This window comes from Stomoxys calcitrans, chromosome 1 (genome assembly GCF_963082655.1).
Source record: "Stomoxys calcitrans chromosome 1, idStoCalc2.1, whole genome shotgun sequence".
In the NCBI taxonomy this organism is placed as follows: Eukaryota; Metazoa; Arthropoda; class Insecta; order Diptera; family Muscidae; genus Stomoxys; species Stomoxys calcitrans.
This window is the reverse complement of record NC_081552.1, coordinates 196,945,684-196,965,369: the sequence shown is the minus strand read 5'-3', so window position 1 is coordinate 196,965,369 and position 19,686 is coordinate 196,945,684. Positions and strand designations below refer to the sequence as shown.

Below are 19,686 nucleotides of genomic sequence, written 5' to 3'. Positions count from 1 at the left end.
AATCTTTTGAAAAAATAACCACAAAAAAGACAGGGAGAAATATCCAACCATCTGTCCGTTCATCCATCCGTCCGTCCGTTGTTCCTTTCATCCATACATACAGGGTGGCTGATGAAAGCCGCTACCAAAAAAAAATGTAATAACTTTTTTTCTATTTAATAATAATAATTTAATAATTAATTTAATTAATTAATTAATTAATTTAATTAATAATAATTTAATAATTAATTTAATAATTTAATTTAACATGAATAAAAGAAAAATGTATTCCATACACCGAAAAAAAAATGTAGCAATATTCATCATTGTAGCAATATTCATCAGCCACCCTGTACATCCATCCATCCCTCTGGGTACAAATTACTAAAGCAAATAAATTAAAATTGTACCGAATAGCAGCGAGGACTGTAAAAAGAACAACGACAAATAAACATCCCATGCCGTTTACTTTATTTTTGGCCTTAATTATTGTTTGTCCTTGTCGTTTGGTTGAGCCTTGCCTGGCGGCCACAACCACAACAACAGAGCAATATGGGTACAAATCCATTTTCACAAACATTCAGAGCAACAAAAACGAACAACAACAACAATACCAAATAGCATAAACCACAGCAATAAGCCACAATTATTAGATTAAGCTTCTCGCCTTTATACAGTTTGGCACGTTTACTTACCACACCAACAGCCTCCAAAGCAAACAGCACTGTTCCAAAGAATATGGGCAATTTGGATATTGCCTCGACTGGTTTACGCTCCGACAATGGTGGCAAATCATCAAAGATGTAATACAAAATCACACCAAAACCTGCCAAGGATAACACGATTAAGACATTTTTGTCGCCGCCCACAAACTACGGTGAGGCATAAAATCACCCCCCCTCTCGCTACTCACCGACCAGCAAAAGGATATTGGCAAACGAAGAGAATGGGGCCAATAATTGTAAATTTCGTATGCTGAATATCAGGAACAATGGCACCAATACGAAACACATATGGATTCGAATATCGATGACGGCCAAATGCTCATCGACAATTTGTTTGATGCTCTCCGCAATGAAGACCACATAGACGCAGCAGATGCCGAAATGATAAAAGGCTAAGAAACCATCCACAAAGGGACTGCAAGAAAAAAAGTGAAAGATTTACATCATAGAAGATTTAGACCATGTTGAAGTGTCATTAAACTGGGCCATGGATTATGGAGCCTATGCAAAAACTACAGAGGGACAAACAGAACAGAAAGTATACGGGGACAGACGGACCAAAATGGACCAAATCAGTGCATGTTTTGATATAGCTGCCATATAAACCGATCTCACATGTTGACTTCTTGAGCCTCCAGAGGGCGCCATGCTTATCCGATTTGGCTGAAATTTTGAACATAGCATTTTGTTGTGACTTTCAACAACTCTACTACGTATGGTTCAAATCGGATCATACTCTGATAAAGCTGCCATATAAATCGATAGCGGATCTTGACTTCTTGAGCCTTTACAGTGCGCAATTCTCATCCGACGTGACCGAAATGGTGCACGAAGTGTTTTATCTCTTATCTCCATTTATTGCCACTTTACCTCCATTTACCCACTTTCACTGATTCTCTTACGATTTTTATACCCACCACCGAAGGATATGCCCCCATTCATTTTGTCATTTGGTTTGCAATACATCGAAATATCCGACCCTATAGAGTATATATATTCTTGATCAGCATAAAAACCATAGACGATCTAGCCATGTCCGTCCGTCTGTCTGTTGAAATCACGCTACAGTCTTTCAAAATAGAGATATTGAACTGAAACTTTGCACAGATTCTTTTTTTGTCAATAGGCAAGTTAAGTTCAATGATGGGCTATAGCGGACCGGTCCAGATTTGGATATAGCCCCCATATAGACCGATCAGCCGATTTTAGGTCTTAGGCTCATAAAGGCCATATTTATTATCCGATTTTGCTGAAATTTGGAACAGTAAGTTGTGTTTAACCACTTGATATCCCTCTCCAATTTGGCTCAGATCGGTACAGATTTAGATATAGCTGCCATATAGAACGATCCCTCGATTTAAGGTTTTGGGTCAATAAAAGGCGCATTTATTGTCCGATGTCGTCGAAATTTGGGACAGTGAGTTGTGTTACGTCACTCGACATCCTTCTTCAGTTTGGCCCAGATCGGTCCAGATTTGGATATAGCTGCCATATAAACCGATCTCTCGATTTAAGGTCTTGGGCCCACAAAAGGCGCTGTTGTTAACCGACATCGCCGAAATTCGGGACAGTGGTTTGTGTTAGGCCCCTCGACATATATCTAAAATTTGGCCCAGATCGATTCAGATTTGGATATAGCTGCCATAAAAGGTGGTATTATCGTCCGATATCGCCGAAATTTGGGACAGTGAGTTGTGTTAGGCCCTCGAAATTTTTCTACAATTTGGCCCAGATCCGTTCAAATTTGGATATAGCTGCCGATTTCTCGTCTTAAGGTTTTGGGCCCATAAAAGGCGCATTTATTGTCCGATGTCGAAATTTGGAACAGTGAGTTGTGTGGGGCCTCTCGACACTTTTCTAGAATTTGATCCAAATCGGTTCAGATTTGGATATAGCTGTCATATAGGCCGATCTAACGATTTAATATTTTGGGCCCACAAAAGGCGCATTTATTGTCCGATATCGTCGAAATTTGGGACAGTGAATTGTGTTCGGACTATCAACATCCTTCTTCAATTTGGCCCAGATAGGTCCACATTTGAATATAGCTGCCATATAGACCGATCTCTCGATTTAAAGTCTTGAGCCCTCAAAAGGCGCATTTATTGTCCGATGTCGCCGAAATTTAGGACAGTGAGTTGTGTTAGGCCCTCCGGCATCCCTCTTAAATTTGGCCCAGATCGGTTCAGATTTGGATATAGCTGCCATATAGATCGATCTTTCGATTTAAAGTCCTGACCCCATAGAAGGTGTATTTACAATCCGATTTCGCTGAAATATGACACGGAGACTTATATTAGGCCTTTCGAGATTCGTGTCGTATATGCTTCAGATAGGTCAATATTTGAATATAGTTTCCAAAAAGACCAATATTTTGTTCTATAAAATTGACAGTGACTTATTAGACCACTCAATGTCCGTGCCGAATTTGGTCCAAATCGGACCATAATGTTTACGATAACCCGTGTCGATAGGACGTTCAAAGTTTGATGTGGTGCTCTCTAAGGAGGCGATGAATATTTTAGGTCCTAGCATGAAGTTGGTAAACAAACTAAACTTTTACGTGACATTTAATATTAAAACATGAACTACCACCTCTGTGGATGTGTCTCTAGCAATGTTTAACCAATGCCTATTTGAAATGGTTTTTTAATGGAAGAGACAAAAGCTGGTGCTCATAAGCAAGGACAATGCGATCCAACATCCCTATCCCCATACTGACCACTTTGTATGCTGGATACGGGCGGCAAGCTTTTGGAGGGACTTATAAAGCCACAGTTATCATTAAGAAAGGTGGCTCTCAATGAGACAACATGGCTTCCGTGTAGGAATTTCGACGAACGGAGCTCTAAGAGCTGCGGCAGAGATAGTAAAGATGGCTAGGCAATGTAACCACTACTCTAGGCCGATTTTCCTCTTAGCCTCACGGGACGTGAAAAACACATTTAATACCCTCAGATGGTCTGACGTCCCCAAGCATTCAGAGAGGGCTTTCATATACCAGCGTATCTGATGAGAATAATGAGAAGTTACTTGCATAACAGGGTACTTATCTATAACTTTTAGGATGGAACGAGGGAATATGAGGTCACATCAGGTGCGGCGCATGGCTCCATCATTGGAAAGCCAGTTATGATGGAATAGGTAAAGTTTAAGTGGCAGTCTGCCATCAGACTCACGCAGACGTTTTCGTCCATTGGAACAGAAGAAGGAAGATGCCTTCTAGTTCCTACCAATAACTTGCGAATGTTCACATCCGCTAAATCAGACACGTTCTCAAAGAAATGAGAACCTTAAGTGGAACTCCTTCTAACTGCTAGTGCGGGACACACACACAAAAGGTGTTTTATAGTCTCTTCTTCCTCGATGTCCCTACAGCTTATGCAAAAGTCGTTGCAGGCAACCTTCAGTCTGTCAGGGTGTTTTCCGATTAGACAGTGACCTGTCAAGACGGACACAATGACTGAGACGTCTGTTCTAGCCAATGATAGCAAAGCAGTAGACCTCTTCAAGTCTAGATGAGGCCACATAGTTTTGGAATGCTCACAGCCCTATCTTTGTGACCATCTATCATTCGTTGTCCTTCGGGCCTGGTCCTGAAAACTTAGCTTACATATCGCTAGAGGCATACCCACAGATTCCAGTATCCCTGGAATGTGTAGGGTAGTTACTAGTCTCGCAAGCTCGTCCGCTTTACAGTTCCCTGGGATATCTCTGTGGCCCGGCACCCAGAACAGGTGAATTTTGAACTGCTCAGCCATCTCGACAGTCGAGGGGCGTTTTTGTGTTCAGAATTACGTTCTACAGGAATCCCATGGCAGCCGGTTGCACGTACCGGATTGACCCGATGGAATCCTCCATCGGCAAGGGCTGCCGTCTCGGTGTACAACACACTGCTACAACAACAACAACAACAACAACAGGGATTGCCTGGCTGTTTGAGAAGATATTTATGCCAATCGTCGTAATGACATTATATCTTAGCCATTCCACCACTTCCTCAATTGCAAGGATCTCTGCTTGATACACACTGCAGTGGTCGGGTAACCTTTTCGCTATGACCAGTTCTAGATCTTTAGAGTATACCCCAAAGCCCGTTTAGTTTGGAAGCATCCATATATATGTAACTTCTATTACCAGGGATATCGTAGTTCCAATCGGTTCTAAGCAGCTCAGGTAGGGTGTAATCCACACTGCCTGGAACATCGGATTTTGTATCAAGGATAACAGAGTGCACGGAGCTGCTACATGACCAATGAGAATGCTCCCTTTACCTCACGGCAGTGATCGCTGCAATTTGGGTGGCCACAATGTCCAGAGGCATAAGATGTAGGATTACATTCAGTGCATCAGATGGTGTCGTCCTCAATGCGGCTGTGATGCACAAACAAGCCACCTTTGGATCCGGTTAAGTATTGAGCAGTAGGTGGACTTTTGAAGTGCCGTCCACCAGACCACAACACCATATAGCATTATAGGTCTGACAACTGCAGTATATACCCAATGCATGTCACGCGGTCTAATCCCCCTAACTTCTGCCAATGGCTCTCCTGTAGGTGTATAGGGCAAGAGTGGCCTTTCTTGCCCTTTCCAAAATGTTTGATTTGAAGTTCAATTTCCTGTCCAGCAAAACAACCAGGTATTTTGCGCTTTCTGTAAATGGAACATTCTCTTCACCCAAGGAGACAGGTTCCACTGTAGGCAACTTGTATCTCCTGCCGAAAATAACTACTTCTGTCTTGCACGGATTTATATCTAGACCACTTTCGGTATATCTCTTAGAGTGGTGGGGAACTTTCCCCTAACCGCTAGTGCCACGTCATCAGCATAGGCGCCTTTACGACAGGCGATCTCCAGGGATTTTTGCCCTAAGACATGTTTCTATCAACCTCTCACGAGTCTTCAGCATTAAGGATGACATACTAATAGGACGAAAATCTTTCGCCTTTGTGGCGAATGAGGGAATAATATGCACAGAAATGATGGAATACTAAGCACAGAAATGCCAGGTGGAACCTTTCTCACGGCAAGAGACACGGAATTTGCAGAGCCAAAACTACGCAGGTGATGCAAAGTGCAATGTACTGACTGGACTCTCAAGGCTTACAACTTGCGATGCTGAAGACAGTGGAAGTGGATATGCGCATAGACGAAATACTAGTGAAGGCCAAGAGATTGGTCAAATATCTAGGGATCCGACTGGATCCATAGCTGACCTATATCCAGGCAACAAAGGCCGCGAGGATAACGGCGCAACTCAGTCGACTGATGGCAAACATAGGTGGGCCTTTTTTTTGAATAGGCGCATACTCTTAATGGAGACATGCTACATCATCCTGCTCTATGGTAGCAAAATATGTGGCCAGACACTGCAGACAGCATGCAGAGCAAAATCCCTGACCTCGGTACAGAGGACGGCGGTTTTTAGAGTTATATCATTCTAGCGGACAGTGGTGGAGCCCGCAGCCCTTGTAATAGCCAAAATGGTTCCGATTGACCTATAGGCCATGGAGCGCGCCAGGCTATACACCGCGAATCCCGATAACCAGATAGGGTGAGATTCAAACGGATCATACACGGGCCATGCGAGAGGCAACAAAGGTGAACGAATGAAAATCGGGTCGTAGGTGGACGTGACGACTAATACGCGATGTTCGGATGTGGAGAGATAGGAAGCTTAGCGATGTCAACTATTAATTCACACAGCTGTAGACAGGCCATGGTTAATGATGGGCGATGGGCAAATACCTAAAAGGTACTTACCCGGTAGATTGGGAAAGTATTCGGGTTTTTGTAAATACCCGGGTATTTACCCATACCTAAAATCTGGGGATTTACCCATATATACCCAAAATCTGGGTATTTATAGTTATGCAGATATCTTGAGCATAAAAGATTTTCCGAAAATTTTTCGACGCTTTCGCATTCTTTGCATATAAACCTGATCTTCTGAGCTCATAAAATCGGAATTTGGTTATAAATATGGACCGATCTCCAGACTTAAAGACTTGAGGCAATAAATTGGTAATTTTTCATCCGATTTCGATGAAATTTGGCGCTGTGAGTTTTGGTAGACCCCTTCCTATTTCTATGAAGTGTGGTCCGATGCCAGGTATTAAGGCCATAAAATATCTATTTATTACCCGAATTCGATGAAATTTGGCACGGTGAGTTCTGGTAGACCCCTACCCATTCCTGTCAAATGTGGTTCAGATCGTAACATATTTCTATATAGCTGTCATATGGACCGATCTCCCGATATAGTGTATTGAGCCTATAAAAGGAAAATTTTTCATCCGATTTCGTTCTGGAAGACCCCTCCGACTATTTGTTGAATAGGCTCGAGATCGGACCATATTTGGATATAGCTACCATACAGACAGATATTCCGATATAGAGTATTGAGCTCATAAGAGGCGTCTGGATTTCGATGAAATTTGGCACAGTGAGCTTTGATTTGGAAAATCACCAGCTATGGGGTCCTCAAAGTAATGTGAAAGCTGCGGATCTGTGGAATTAATCCCCAGGGGTGACACAGGGTGGGTTTTTAGCCAGTACTGTTGATAACGGAGTCCCGCATAAGGCGAGAGACGCGCTCGTTACATGCGTAAAGCATTTTCCCATCCTGACCCGCAAAAAAAAAAAAAACAAGTAAAAGTGCTCTAAGTTCGGTCGGGCCGAATCTTGGGAACCCACCACCATGGATTCTGCTAAAATATGGGAGCTATATATATATATTATAGAACGATTTGAACCGTACTTGGCACAATTGTTGAGAGTCCAATTTCAGCCAAATAGGACAAAAATTGCGGCTTGTAAGTGCTCAAAAAGGGAAATCGGGAAATCGGTTTATATGGAAGCTATATCACGTCATAGACCTATTTGGACCGCACATGCCAAAATGTCAGCCAAATCGGACAAAAAATTAGGCTGGTAAGGGCTCAAGAAATCAAATTGGGTTACGGTTTATATGGGAGCTATTATATCAGGTTATAGACCGATCTGGACCATAGCTGGCTGGTATTGGAAGACAAATCAAAACAGACCGATTTAAACCGTAATTTCAGCTGAATCGGATGAAAATTGAGGCTTTCAGAGGCTCAAGAAGTCAAATCGGGTGATCCGTTTATATGGGAGCTATATCTAAATCAAAACCGATGTAGCCCATTTTCAATCCTCGTTCGTTCGACCGTTATCATGATTTCGACAGACGGACGGACGGACAGACATGGCTAGATCGACTCAGGGCGTCGAGACGATCATACGGCGAAGGAATATATATACTTAAAGGGTCCTAGATCAATATTACCAGGTGTTGCTAAACGAGTATACCCCCATCCTATAGTGGTGGGTGTAAAAGCTGTGGATATGACCAAATGCAGGAATTTCTCCTGATTCGGCTTAGCAATGTTCGTCTGTCTGCGTATGTTTTCAGTACCATTTGTCTGTCTGTTGTTTTTTTTTTTTTTGAAGTCAGGGGAAGGAGATGGCATTTGCCTTTTGACTATTTTAGCCCAATGACAAAAGCTGTGAATTTTGATAGAAATTCAGATGTATATATAGCTTCCATATACAAAATTCGGCTGATTTTCAGTCACATGGATATTTTTAATACATTTGTATACCCTTTACCATAGGAGTGGGGGTATGCTATTTTCGTCATTCCGTTTGCAAATATTCGTCTAAGACCCCATAAAGTGTATATATTCATGACATTTTAAGTCGACCTAGCCATGTCCGTCCCTCTGTCTGCCGAAAGCGCTCTAGCTTTCGAAGGAGTAAAAGTAGGCGCTTGAAATTTTGCACAAACACTTCTTATTAGTGTAGGTCGATTGGGATTGTAAATTAACTAAATTGGTCCATATTTTGATATAGCTACCATATAAACCGATCTTGGGTCTTGACTTCTTGAGCTTCTAGAGGGCCAATTTGACTGAAATTTTGCACCTTGGGTTTTGTTATGATTTCCAACAACTGTGCTAAGTATGATTCAAAACCTGGTATAGCTGTCATATAAACCGATTTTGGATCTTGATTTCTTGAGCCGCCAGAGCGCGCAATTCTAATCCAATTTGGCTGAAATTTTGCACCTTAGGTTTTGTTATGATTTCCAACTGTGCTAAGTATGATTCAAATCGATTCAAAACCTGGTATAGTTGTCATATAAACCGATCTTGGGTCTTGACTTCTTGAGCCTCTAGAGGGCGCAATTCTCATCCAATTTGTTTGAAATTTTGCATGAGGTGTTTTGTTATGACTTCCAACAACTGTGCTAAGTATGACGCAAATCGGTAGATTACCTGATATAGCTGCCATATAAACCGATATGGGATCTTGACTTCGTGAGCCTCTAGAGGGCGCAATTGTCATCCGATTTGGCAGTAATTTAGTACAACGGTTCCTCCCATGACCTTCCACATACGTGTTTAATATGGTCTGAATCGATTTATAGTTTGATACAACTCCCATGTAAACCGATCTCCCGATTTTGCTTCTTGATCCCCTACAATGGGCAATTCTTATCCGAATGGACAGAAATATTACACAATGACTTCTACAATGTTCAGCTTTCAATTCATTTATGGTCCGAATCGGACTATAACTTGCTATAGCAACACAGTTCCTATTATTATTATTATTCTTTGTTTGCCTTAAAAGAGATAACGCGCAAAGAACTCGACAAATGCGATCCTTGGTGGTGGGTTTCCCATGATTCGCCCCAACCGAACTTAGCACGCTCTTACATGTTACTTGTTAACATTCTAGCAATATCTTACGTGGCAATAGGTACGATGCACTTAAAAAACGGAGGTCCTTCGCGGAATCCCAATGTCATGGCCTCTGAAAATGTCAAATACGGTACTCGTTTTCGTTTGCACAGTTCATACATGGAGCCAATCTGAAACATATGTGAAACATAGAATTTGAAAAAAAAAATCATCAAAAATGCTCAACAGTCTTCAACCCCTTACCAATATATGCAAACAATGTACGGCTAGAAATCCTATAATTGCTGTCATCACAAAACCATTCACATAACCGGCATTGGCAAAGGCACTGGGCATGGCCAGCACCCCAGTGCCTATACTGGCCTTCAGAAAATGAGTAAATGTTTGCCAATTTCTGCAAAACAAAGAAATTAATTCACCATGTCTCTTCTTATCTGTAGAATTCCATTTCAGGATAACTTACGTAGTGGGATTCTTCACATTGCGATGATCATGAGGGTCATAGTTGTCGTCATATTTTGGGCTGGAATCCAACTCTTTACCTGACAAATCACCCAGCGAAGACGTAGAGTCTATGATATTTTGTTTTGATGCAGACCTAAATCAAAAAACAAAGAAAAAAAAAAGAAAATAACAATCAAACAAAAACCGTAAAACACAAATAATTTATGTGCTTTGTCAAATGCTTATCACCGAGGCTTTTTGAATTTGGTTTATGACTTTTAATTTATGATTGACTCGTAAATCACGAAAGAGAGAATAATTTGTTTGAAAAACACTTCCTAGGGAATACTTTTTTGTGTTGGTATTTTATGGCAATGCGATAAATCGGCACTACACGATTGTGGTTCAGTTGAGGTGATTAGACACACTCCATGCCACTGCTTCTGCGACAGCGGATCGAACAAACAAATGTCACAAAACAATTTTTTTTGTTTTCATTATCATTATTATCTATCATTATTTTGAAATGCTCTTGAATAGACATTAAAATGTACTAGATTACCAACCGTTAAAACTAAATGCATTTTCAGTTGTAAATAAAGTAAATTGTTGTAATGTGGACAGGGATTTTCAAACTTTTTTTCTGGTTCTCTTCAAAAGCTTGCCCAAAAACTTAATTCTCTCTTGTAGAGCATAACAAAAGTCACACTGATAGCAACTCTACTCCTAGCAGATAATTTGACAGAAGAAGTTACAACAAAACACCTTATAAGCCGATCTGGGATCTCAATTTCTTGAGCCGCTAGAGGGCGCAATTATTATCCGATTTGGCTGAAATTTTGCATGAATTTCAGCTGAAATTCATGCAAAATTTCAGCCAAATCGGATAATAATTGCGCCCTCTAGCGGCTCAAGAAATCGAGATCCCAGATCGGCTTATATGGCAGCTATTTCAGGTTATGAACCGATTTAGACCATACTTAGCGCAGTTATTAGAAGTTAAAATAGAACACTTCATGCAAAATTTCAGCCATATCGTATAATAATTGCGCCCTCTAGCGGCTCAAAAATACAAGATCCCTGATCGGCTTATATGGCAGCTATTTCAGGTTATGAACCGATTTAGACCATACTTAGCACAGTTTTAAGAAGTTAAAATAGAACACTTCATGCAAAATTTAGCCAAATCGGATAATAATTACACCCTCTAGCGGCTCAAGATAATAATTGCCCCCTCTAGAGGCTCAAGAAGTTAGGATCCGATATTAGTTCATATTGGAACTATATCGGGTTACAAACCGATTTAGACCACACTTAGCGCAGTTGTTAGAAGCTTAAACAAAACACTTTATGCAAAATTTCAGCCAATTTGGATAGTAATTGCGCCCTCTAACGGCTTAAGAAGTCAAGATCCCAGATCGGCTTATATGGCAGCTATTTCAGGTTATGAACCGATTTAGACCATACTTAACACAGTTGTTGGAAATCATAATAAAATACCTGATTTTAGCCAAATCGGAAAGGAATTGCGCCCTCTAGCGGCGCAAGAATACAAGATCCCGGATCGGCTTATATGGCAGCTATTTCAGGTTATGAACCGATTTAGACCATACTTAGCGCAGTTGTTAGAAGCTAAAACAAAACACTTTATGCAAAATTTCAGCCAATTTGGATAGTAATTGCGCCCTCTAGCGGCTCAAGGATACAAGATCCCTGATCGGCTTATATGGCAGCTATTTCAGGTTATGAACCGATTTAGACATAAAGGGTGATTTTTTTGAGGTTAGGATTTTCATGCATTAGTATTTGACAGATCACGTGGTATTTCAGACATGGTGTCAAAGAGAAAGATGCTCAGTATGCTTTGACATTTCATCATGAATAGACTTACTAACGAGCAACGCTTGCAAATCATTGAATTTTATTACCAAAATCAGTGTTCGGTTCGAAATGTGTTCATTCACCGTAACGTTGCGTCCAACAGCATCTTTGAAAAAATACGGTCCAATGATTCCACCAGCGTACAAACCACACCAAACAGTGCATTTTTCGGGATGCATGGGCAGTTCTTGAATGGCTTCTGTTTGCTCTTCACTCCAAATGCGGCAATTTTGCTTATTTACGTAGCCATTCAACCAGAAATGAGCCTCATCGCTGAACAAAATTTGTCAAAATTTGAACACATTTCGAACCGAACACTGATTTTGGTAATAAAATTCAATGATTTGCAAGCGTTGCTCGTTAGTAAGTCTATTCATGATGAAATGTCAAAGCATACTGAGCATCTTTCTCTTTGACACCATGTCTGAAATCCCACGTGATCTGTCAAATACTAATGCATGAAAATCCTAACCTCAAAAAAATCACCCTTTACTTAGCACCGTTGTTAGAAGCTAAAACAAAACACTTTATGCAAAACTTCAGCCAATTTGGATAATAATTGCGCCCTCTAGCGGCTTAAGAAGTCCAGATCCCAGATCGACTTATATAACAGCTATATCAGGTTATGAACCGATTTAGATCATACTTGGCACAGTTATTAGAAGTCATAAATAAATACCAAATCGGATATGAATTGCGCCCTCTAGCGGATCCGTTATAAATCGTCTTAAAATGTCAAGTCAATCAAGAATGTATACACTTTATTGGGTCTCAGATCAATACTTCAACGGAATGACGAAGTTCGTAAACCCCCCCAACCTATGGTGGAGGGTATAAAAAAATATGTCATACACCCATAGAAAAAATCAAGCACAGCGTTGACAAAGTGGCCACATTCGTTCATACAAGTGAATCAACACACAGATGTTATTAGATCAACAACAAATATTTATAAACCAACAACAGTTATGTTGAACAAAACATTCTGTCAAACTCTAGTGCACAGTTTATTTAAAGTTTATTCATTTTGTTATTCCGTTTGCAACACATCGAAATATCCGTTTCCGACCCTATAGAGTATATATATTCTTGATCAGCGTAATTGTCTAAGACGATCTAGCCATGTCCGTCCGTCTGTCTGTTGAAATCACACTACAGTCTTTAAAAATTGAGATATTGAGCTGAAACTTTACACAGCTTCTTTTTTTTGTCCATAAGCTGGTTAAGTTCGAAGATGGGCTATATCGGACTATATCTTGATATAAGTCCCCATATAGACCGATCCGCCGGTTTAGGGTCGTAGGCCCATACAAGCCACATTTATTAACCGATTCTGCTGGGACAGTGAGCTGCGTTAGGCTACTCGACATCCATTTTCAATTTGGTCCAGATCGGATCAGATTTGGATGTAGCTGCCATATAGATCGATCTCTCGGTTTGAGGTTTTGGGCCCACAAAAACAGCATTTGTTGTCCGATGTCGTCGATATTTGGGATAGTGAGTTGTGTTAGGCCCATCGACGTCCTTCGTCTATTTGGCTCAATTCGGTCCAGATTTGGATATAGCTGCCATATAAACCGATCTCTCGATATAAGGTTTTGGGTCCATAAATGGTGCTTTTATTGCCCAATTTCGCCGAAATTTAGGGCATTGAGTTGTGTTAGCGCCTTCGACATACTTCTTCAATTTGGCCCGCAGATTGCATAGATTTTTTATTTGTCCATAGGTAGGTTAAGTTGAAAGATGGACTATATACTATATATCTTGATATAAGCCCTCACATATACCGATCCACCGATTTAGGGTCTTAGGCCCATAAAAGCTACATTTATTATCCGATTTTGCTGAAAGTTTGGGCAGATAGTTGTGTTAGGCCCAGATCGGTCCAGATTTGGATATAGCTGCCATATAGACCGATCTCTCGATATAAGGTTTTGGGTCCAAAAATGGTGCATTTATTGTCCGATTTCGCCGAAATTTGGGGCAGTGAGTTGTGTTAGCGCCTTCGACATCTTTCTTTCATTTGGCCCGCAGATTGCACAGATTTTTTATTTGTCCATTGGTAGGTTAAGTTCGATGATGGAGTAAATCGGACTATATCTTGATATAAGCCTCCATATGGACCGATCCGCCGATTTAGGGTCTTAGGCCCATAAAAGCCACATTTATTATCCGATTTTGCTGAAATTTTGGGCAGATAGTTGTGTTAGGCCCTCGACATGCTTCTTCTATTTGGCCCAGATCGGTTCAGATTTAGATATAGCTGCTATTCTAAACCTAATGTAGCAATAAGTTTAGAATCAGTTAAAAACCAACTGGCCCGAACTCGGAAGACGACTCAGAAGGAGCTTTGCGCAACATAATTTAGAATGTCCAAGCATAGACGAGATTGATGAAAATGTCAACAGGATTACGACCTCACTAGTGGAGTCTTTCCAAGATATTTGTCCTCTCCAAGAAAGGAAATCAGCCCAAGAAAAACCCTGGATGACCGGGGAGATTCGCAACATTGGGAAAGAGGTCCGCAGAATTTATAACAGAGCACGTCGTAAAAAAGCGGAAGTATATTGGGATGCGTATTACATACGGCTCAAAGAATACAATGAGATTACCAGAGCGGCAAAAAGTGCCTTCTGGAAGCTTTTCGGCGAACAGGTTGATAGCGTTAATGAAGCCGCCTAGACGAAAAAGTTTCTCTAAAAAACCCATGTCCAAACTAAAACTTTAGCAGACGACGTGGGAATGAGAGCAGAGACAACGGAGGACATGTTGAGGCTTTTGATGAAAATGCATTTTCCACATTATACGATGGGACTCACGGAGATGATTGATCGAAGGCTTATCATTACAGAATTTATGGTAAAGGAAGCCTTAAGGAGCTTCAAACCATTTAAGTCATCCGAACCTGATGGAATATTTTCGGCGTTAATACAAAAAGAGGCAGACTGTCTGGCCACTATTTTCACATCGTGCCTAGGACTTGCATATACTCCGAAAACCTGGCAGAAGGCAAAGGTGGTGTTTATACCCAAGCCCGGCAAGGCAAGTTATGCGACACCAAAGGCTAACAGGCTTATAAGCCTTATGTCCTTTCTACTCAAAACCATGGAACGCATTGTGGATACCATGATAAAGAGTAGGAGATCAAGCAAACTGCTCAAATACAAACAGCATGCCTATGTCAAGGGACGGTCAGTGGAGACTGCCCTACACGAAGTTGTGCATAAAATAGAAGAATCCTTCGACACCAAGACGTACACATTGTCGGTATGCATTGACATCGAGGGGGATTTTAACAATATGCGGACCGTCATACTGATCCAATCCTTTGACCAGAGACTGGAGAAACCATATGCTAAGGAACAGGTGATTAAATTGTGTGCCAATGACATAAGTATGAGGGAGAAAGTGGCACAAGGCACGCCACTCCTAAGGGGTATGGATCCAAACCCGCTTTGCAGAAGGACCGAAAGGATCTTGCATATGGCATATGGCTGGGTTAGAGCAAGAGGTATCCATGTTAACTCAGAGAATACTGAAATATGCCTGTTCACGTGGAAGACGAAGGTGGGGCCAATTTAAAGCACCACGTTTCCTCAATAAGACGATTTCGATATCTGACAAGGTCAAATACTTAGGTGTGATCTTGGACAGGAAACTGCATTGGAAGAGTCACATACAGGAGCGTACTGAGAAGGCTCACAGATATTGGGCACTATGTAGGCGGGCCATAGTCTCGAAATGGGGCCTAAATCCGAGGATAGTCCACTGGCTCTACAGAAGAGTGATTAGACCAATACTAACTTACGCCTCTGTAGTTTGGTGGACCGCTATGGAGAGAAAGTGCAACGTTAGGACCATAGGACAAGTTCAGACAATATGTTGTCTTCGAATAGGCGGAGCGATGAGGACCACGGCGACCAGGGCGCAGGAGACTCATCTTGATATAGCCCCCATATAGACGGATCTTCTGATTTAGGGTCTTAGACCCTTTAAAGCCACATTTATTATCCAATTTCGCTGAAATTTGGCCCAATGTAGTGCGTTAGTCTTCTTGACATTCATACTTAGTATGGTCAAGATCGGGCTATATGTGGATATAACGGCCACATAAACCGATCTGCCGATTTAAGGTCTTGAGCACATAAAAGGCGCATTTATTACCCGATTTCGCTAAAATTTGGCACATTAAGCTATGTTAGGAGGCCACCGTAGCGCAGTGGTTAGCATGTCCGTCTATGACACTGAACACCTGGGTTCGAATCCTGGCGAGGCCATCAGAAAACAATTTTCAGCGGTGGTTTTCCCCTCCTAATGCTGGCAACATTTGTAAAGTTCTATGCCATGTAAAACTTCTCTGCGGCACGCCGTTCGGACTTGGCTATAAAAAGGAGACCCCTTATCATTGAGCCTAAAACTTGAATCGGACTGCACTCATTGATATGTGAGAAGATTGCCCCTGCTTCTTAGTGGAATGTTAATGGGCATAATTTGCAATTTTCAAGCTGTGTTAGGGTCTTCAATACCTGTGTTCAATATGGTCAAAATCTTTCCATACATGGATATAGCTGCCATTTAAATCGATCACCCGATTTTAGGTCTAGGACCCATAAAGGGCGTACGAATTATCAGATATCGCTGAAAGTTGACAAATTAAGCAATTTTGGATTTCTCGACTTCTGTGCCCAATATGGTTTGGATCGGTCTATATATCGATATAGCTGTCGTATATACCAATCTCCCGGTTTTAATCCTTGGGCCCATAAAAGCAGCGTTTATAACCCAATTTCGCTGAAATTTGGCACAGTGAGCTGTGTTATACTCTTCCATGTTTGTATATAGCTGCTTTTTAAACCGATCACCCGCTTTAAGGTCTTAGGCCCATTAAAAGCGCACCTATTATCCAATATCGCTGAAATTTGGCATAGTGACCTATATTAGACTTTTCGGCACCCGTGCCATATGTTTTTCAGATGGTTTCTATATTGGGACATAGCTGCCATATAGACCAATATTCTGTTTTAACAACTTGAATTTGTAAAGGGTTTTTTCTAGCTATTATCCTTTTGGCAATGCTGGTTTAAACAGCTTACGCACGTTTCGTGTCTTGTTTCACTGTCAAACATCTTCAGTTTGGTCTATAATTTAAACATGAATCGTCTTACAAACGAACAAAGCTTGCAAATCATTGAATTTTATTATCAAAATGCGTGCTCTGCTAAGAAAGTTAATCGCGCGCTCCTTGTGTTCAGCGACGAAGCTAGTTTTTGGCTCAATGGGTATGTAAATAAGCAGAATTGTCGATTTTGGAGTGAAGATCAGCCAGAAGCATTGTAAGAGCTACCAATGCATCTGGAAAATGTCATAGTTTGGTGCGGTTTATGGGCTGGCGGCACCATTGGACCGTACTTCTTCAAAGATGATGCGTAACATAACTGTGAATGATGAGCGCTACCGTGAGATGATATCCAACGTTTTTTGGCCCAAACTGCAAGAGCTTGACTTGCATGACATGTGGTTGTAAGAGCTACCAGTGCATCTGGAAAATGTCATAGTTTGGTGCGGTTTAGGGGCTGGTGGCACCATTGGACCGTACTTCTTCAAAGATGATGCGTAACGTAACGAAACTGTGAATGGTGATGTCCAACTTTTTTTTGCCCAAACTGCAAGAGCTTGACTTGCATGACATGTGGTTTTAACAAGACGTTGCCACATGCCACACAGCACGCGTAAAAATGGACTTATCACGTTGTTTCACGTTCGGGACCGGTTATTTGGCCACCTAGATCGAGCGATTTAACGCCTTTAGACTAACTTTTGGTGGGGCTATGTTAAAGCTCATGTCCATACAGACAAGCCCGCTTTAATTGACGCATTGGAAGACTACATTGAAGCATTTATTCGTGAGATAACGGCCGAAATGTTGGAAAGAGTATGCCAAAATTGGACTAAGCGGATGGACCATTTGAGGCGCAGTCACGGTCAACATTTGCATGAAATAATCTTCAAGCATTGAATTATATGGACCGTACGATTCATGGCCCGATTATATGGACCTTACTATCGATTCAAATAAAGATTTCGGGCATTTTTCTGAATTTGATGTGTGTGTGTGTTTTTTTTTTTTTTGAAAAACATTCCTATAGCTCAAAAAAAATCAACCTTTATGTACCATCATCCTAACTTGGAAATTTCCAACCCCTTGTTCATGTCCCCATACTAATCCTATGAGCTTTCAAATTTCTTACATCCTGCACTTTTCTCCTACCTATCAAAGCGGATGTTATAGGGACAAGCGATATAGTAAATAGGCTAATGCACCCCAGTAGCCAAAGTCCAGTAACTTACTTTGTCATCCTACAAATAATTGCGATCCAGTACCTTATCCGTTAAATTAATGACTCTTCGGTTGCTGCCGCTTTTATGATCACATACCTCAGTGATTGTTATCATAATCACATGAGCACCTCAATCAATCCCATTCTCAAATCATATCGACAACATGGTTAAGCACCAGGTTATCTACCTCAATAATGATTTAATCGATTGTAATTAAATTTCATATTTACCTCAACAATCAACACTGCCTTGCTATTTTACGATAATTGCCTATGAATAAGGAGAATGAACTTTTTATGATAATAGTGGCAATAAAATAAACCCCTTACAATTTGTATTATAAGATAATTTTTTAGCGTAATAAAAGTCTTTTTAACTTAAAGGAAACGACTGGAAATGGGACCAAGTCGACTACAAGAGACCTTTCATAATGAGACAGCGATTTGATGACATATTGTACACTAAGGCTGAAATCGAACTCGACTGATCAAGATCTTTGTTAGAAATCGAAGCCACAATCCTCGCACTGGTAGTCTGAGCTCGTTCCCAACTCAGCTACCAGAACGCTCATTATACATCATCGCCCACCCCAAACGGTTTAACGGTATATATGTAAATCACCTTTTGTCATAATACGTTGAAAAATGCAGAATTTATACCCCAATAGCAGCTTTATCGAATTATGGGCCGATTTGGACCAAATTCGACACGGATATTAAGAGGTCGAATAAGTACAAGTCAGTGTTCAATTTTGTAGAACAAAATATTGGTCTTTTTGGTAGCCATATCCAAATATAGACCGATCTGAACCCTATACAACACAGATGTCGAAAAGCCTAATTTCAGCGAAATCGGATTATAAATGTACCTTTTATGGGACCAAGACCTTAAATCCAGAGATCGGTCTATATGGCAGATATCCAAATCTGAACCGATCTGGGCCAAATTCAAGAAGAATGTCAAAGGACATAACCTAACTCACTGTCCCAAATTTCGGCGACATCGGACAATAAATGCGCCGTTTTATGGACCCAAAACCTTAAATCGAAAGATCGGTCTATATGGCAGCTATATACAAATATGAACCGATCTGGGCGAAATTGAAGAAGGATGTCGACTGGCCTAACACAACTCACTGTTCCAAATGTTGCCAAAATCGGACAATAAATGCGCCTTGTTTGGTCTCAAGTCCTTAAATCGAGAAATCGGTCTATATGGCAGCTATATCCAAATTTGGACCGATCTGGGCCGAATTGAAGAAGTATGTCGACTGGGCTAGCATAACACACTGTCCCAAATTTCGGCGACATCGAATAATAAATGCGCCGTTTTATGGACCCAAAACCTTAAATCGAAAGATCGGTCTATATGGCAGCTATATACAAATATGAACCGATCTGGGCGAAATTGAAGAAGGATGTCGACTGGCCTAACACAACTCACTGTTCCAAATGTTGCCAAAATCGGACAATAAATGCGCCTTTTATAGTCCAAGACCTTAAATCGAAAGATTGGTTTATATGGCAGCTATATCCAAATTTGGACCGATCTGGGCCGAATTGAAGAAGTATGTCGACTGGGCTAGCATA

The 19,686-nt window shown here is 41.0% G+C and overlaps 1 protein-coding gene across 2 annotated transcripts in view; it reads right to left on the bottom strand.

Moving 5' to 3' along the window:
• LOC106085782 (proton-coupled amino acid transporter-like protein CG1139) overlaps positions 1 to 19,686 on the bottom strand; it is a 53,084-nt gene that overhangs the window by 21,817 nt on the left and 11,581 nt on the right. The window contains exons 1-6 of one of the 2 annotated variants that reach the window (XM_013250196.2): positions 10,127 to 10,207; positions 9,897 to 10,031; positions 9,677 to 9,827; positions 9,482 to 9,603; positions 893 to 1,119; positions 675 to 805 (exon numbers count right to left, since the gene is read on the bottom strand). In XM_013250196.2, the coding sequence (XP_013105650.1) occupies positions 675 to 805; positions 893 to 1,119; positions 9,482 to 9,603; positions 9,677 to 9,769 (573 nt within the window). In that variant the 5' untranslated portion in view covers positions 9,770 to 9,827; positions 9,897 to 10,031; positions 10,127 to 10,207. Of the gene's footprint in view, positions 1 to 674; positions 806 to 892; positions 1,120 to 9,481; positions 9,604 to 9,676; positions 9,828 to 9,896; positions 10,032 to 10,126; positions 10,208 to 19,686 lie in introns of those variants that run through there. The other variant, XM_013250195.2, reaches the window with a different exon arrangement.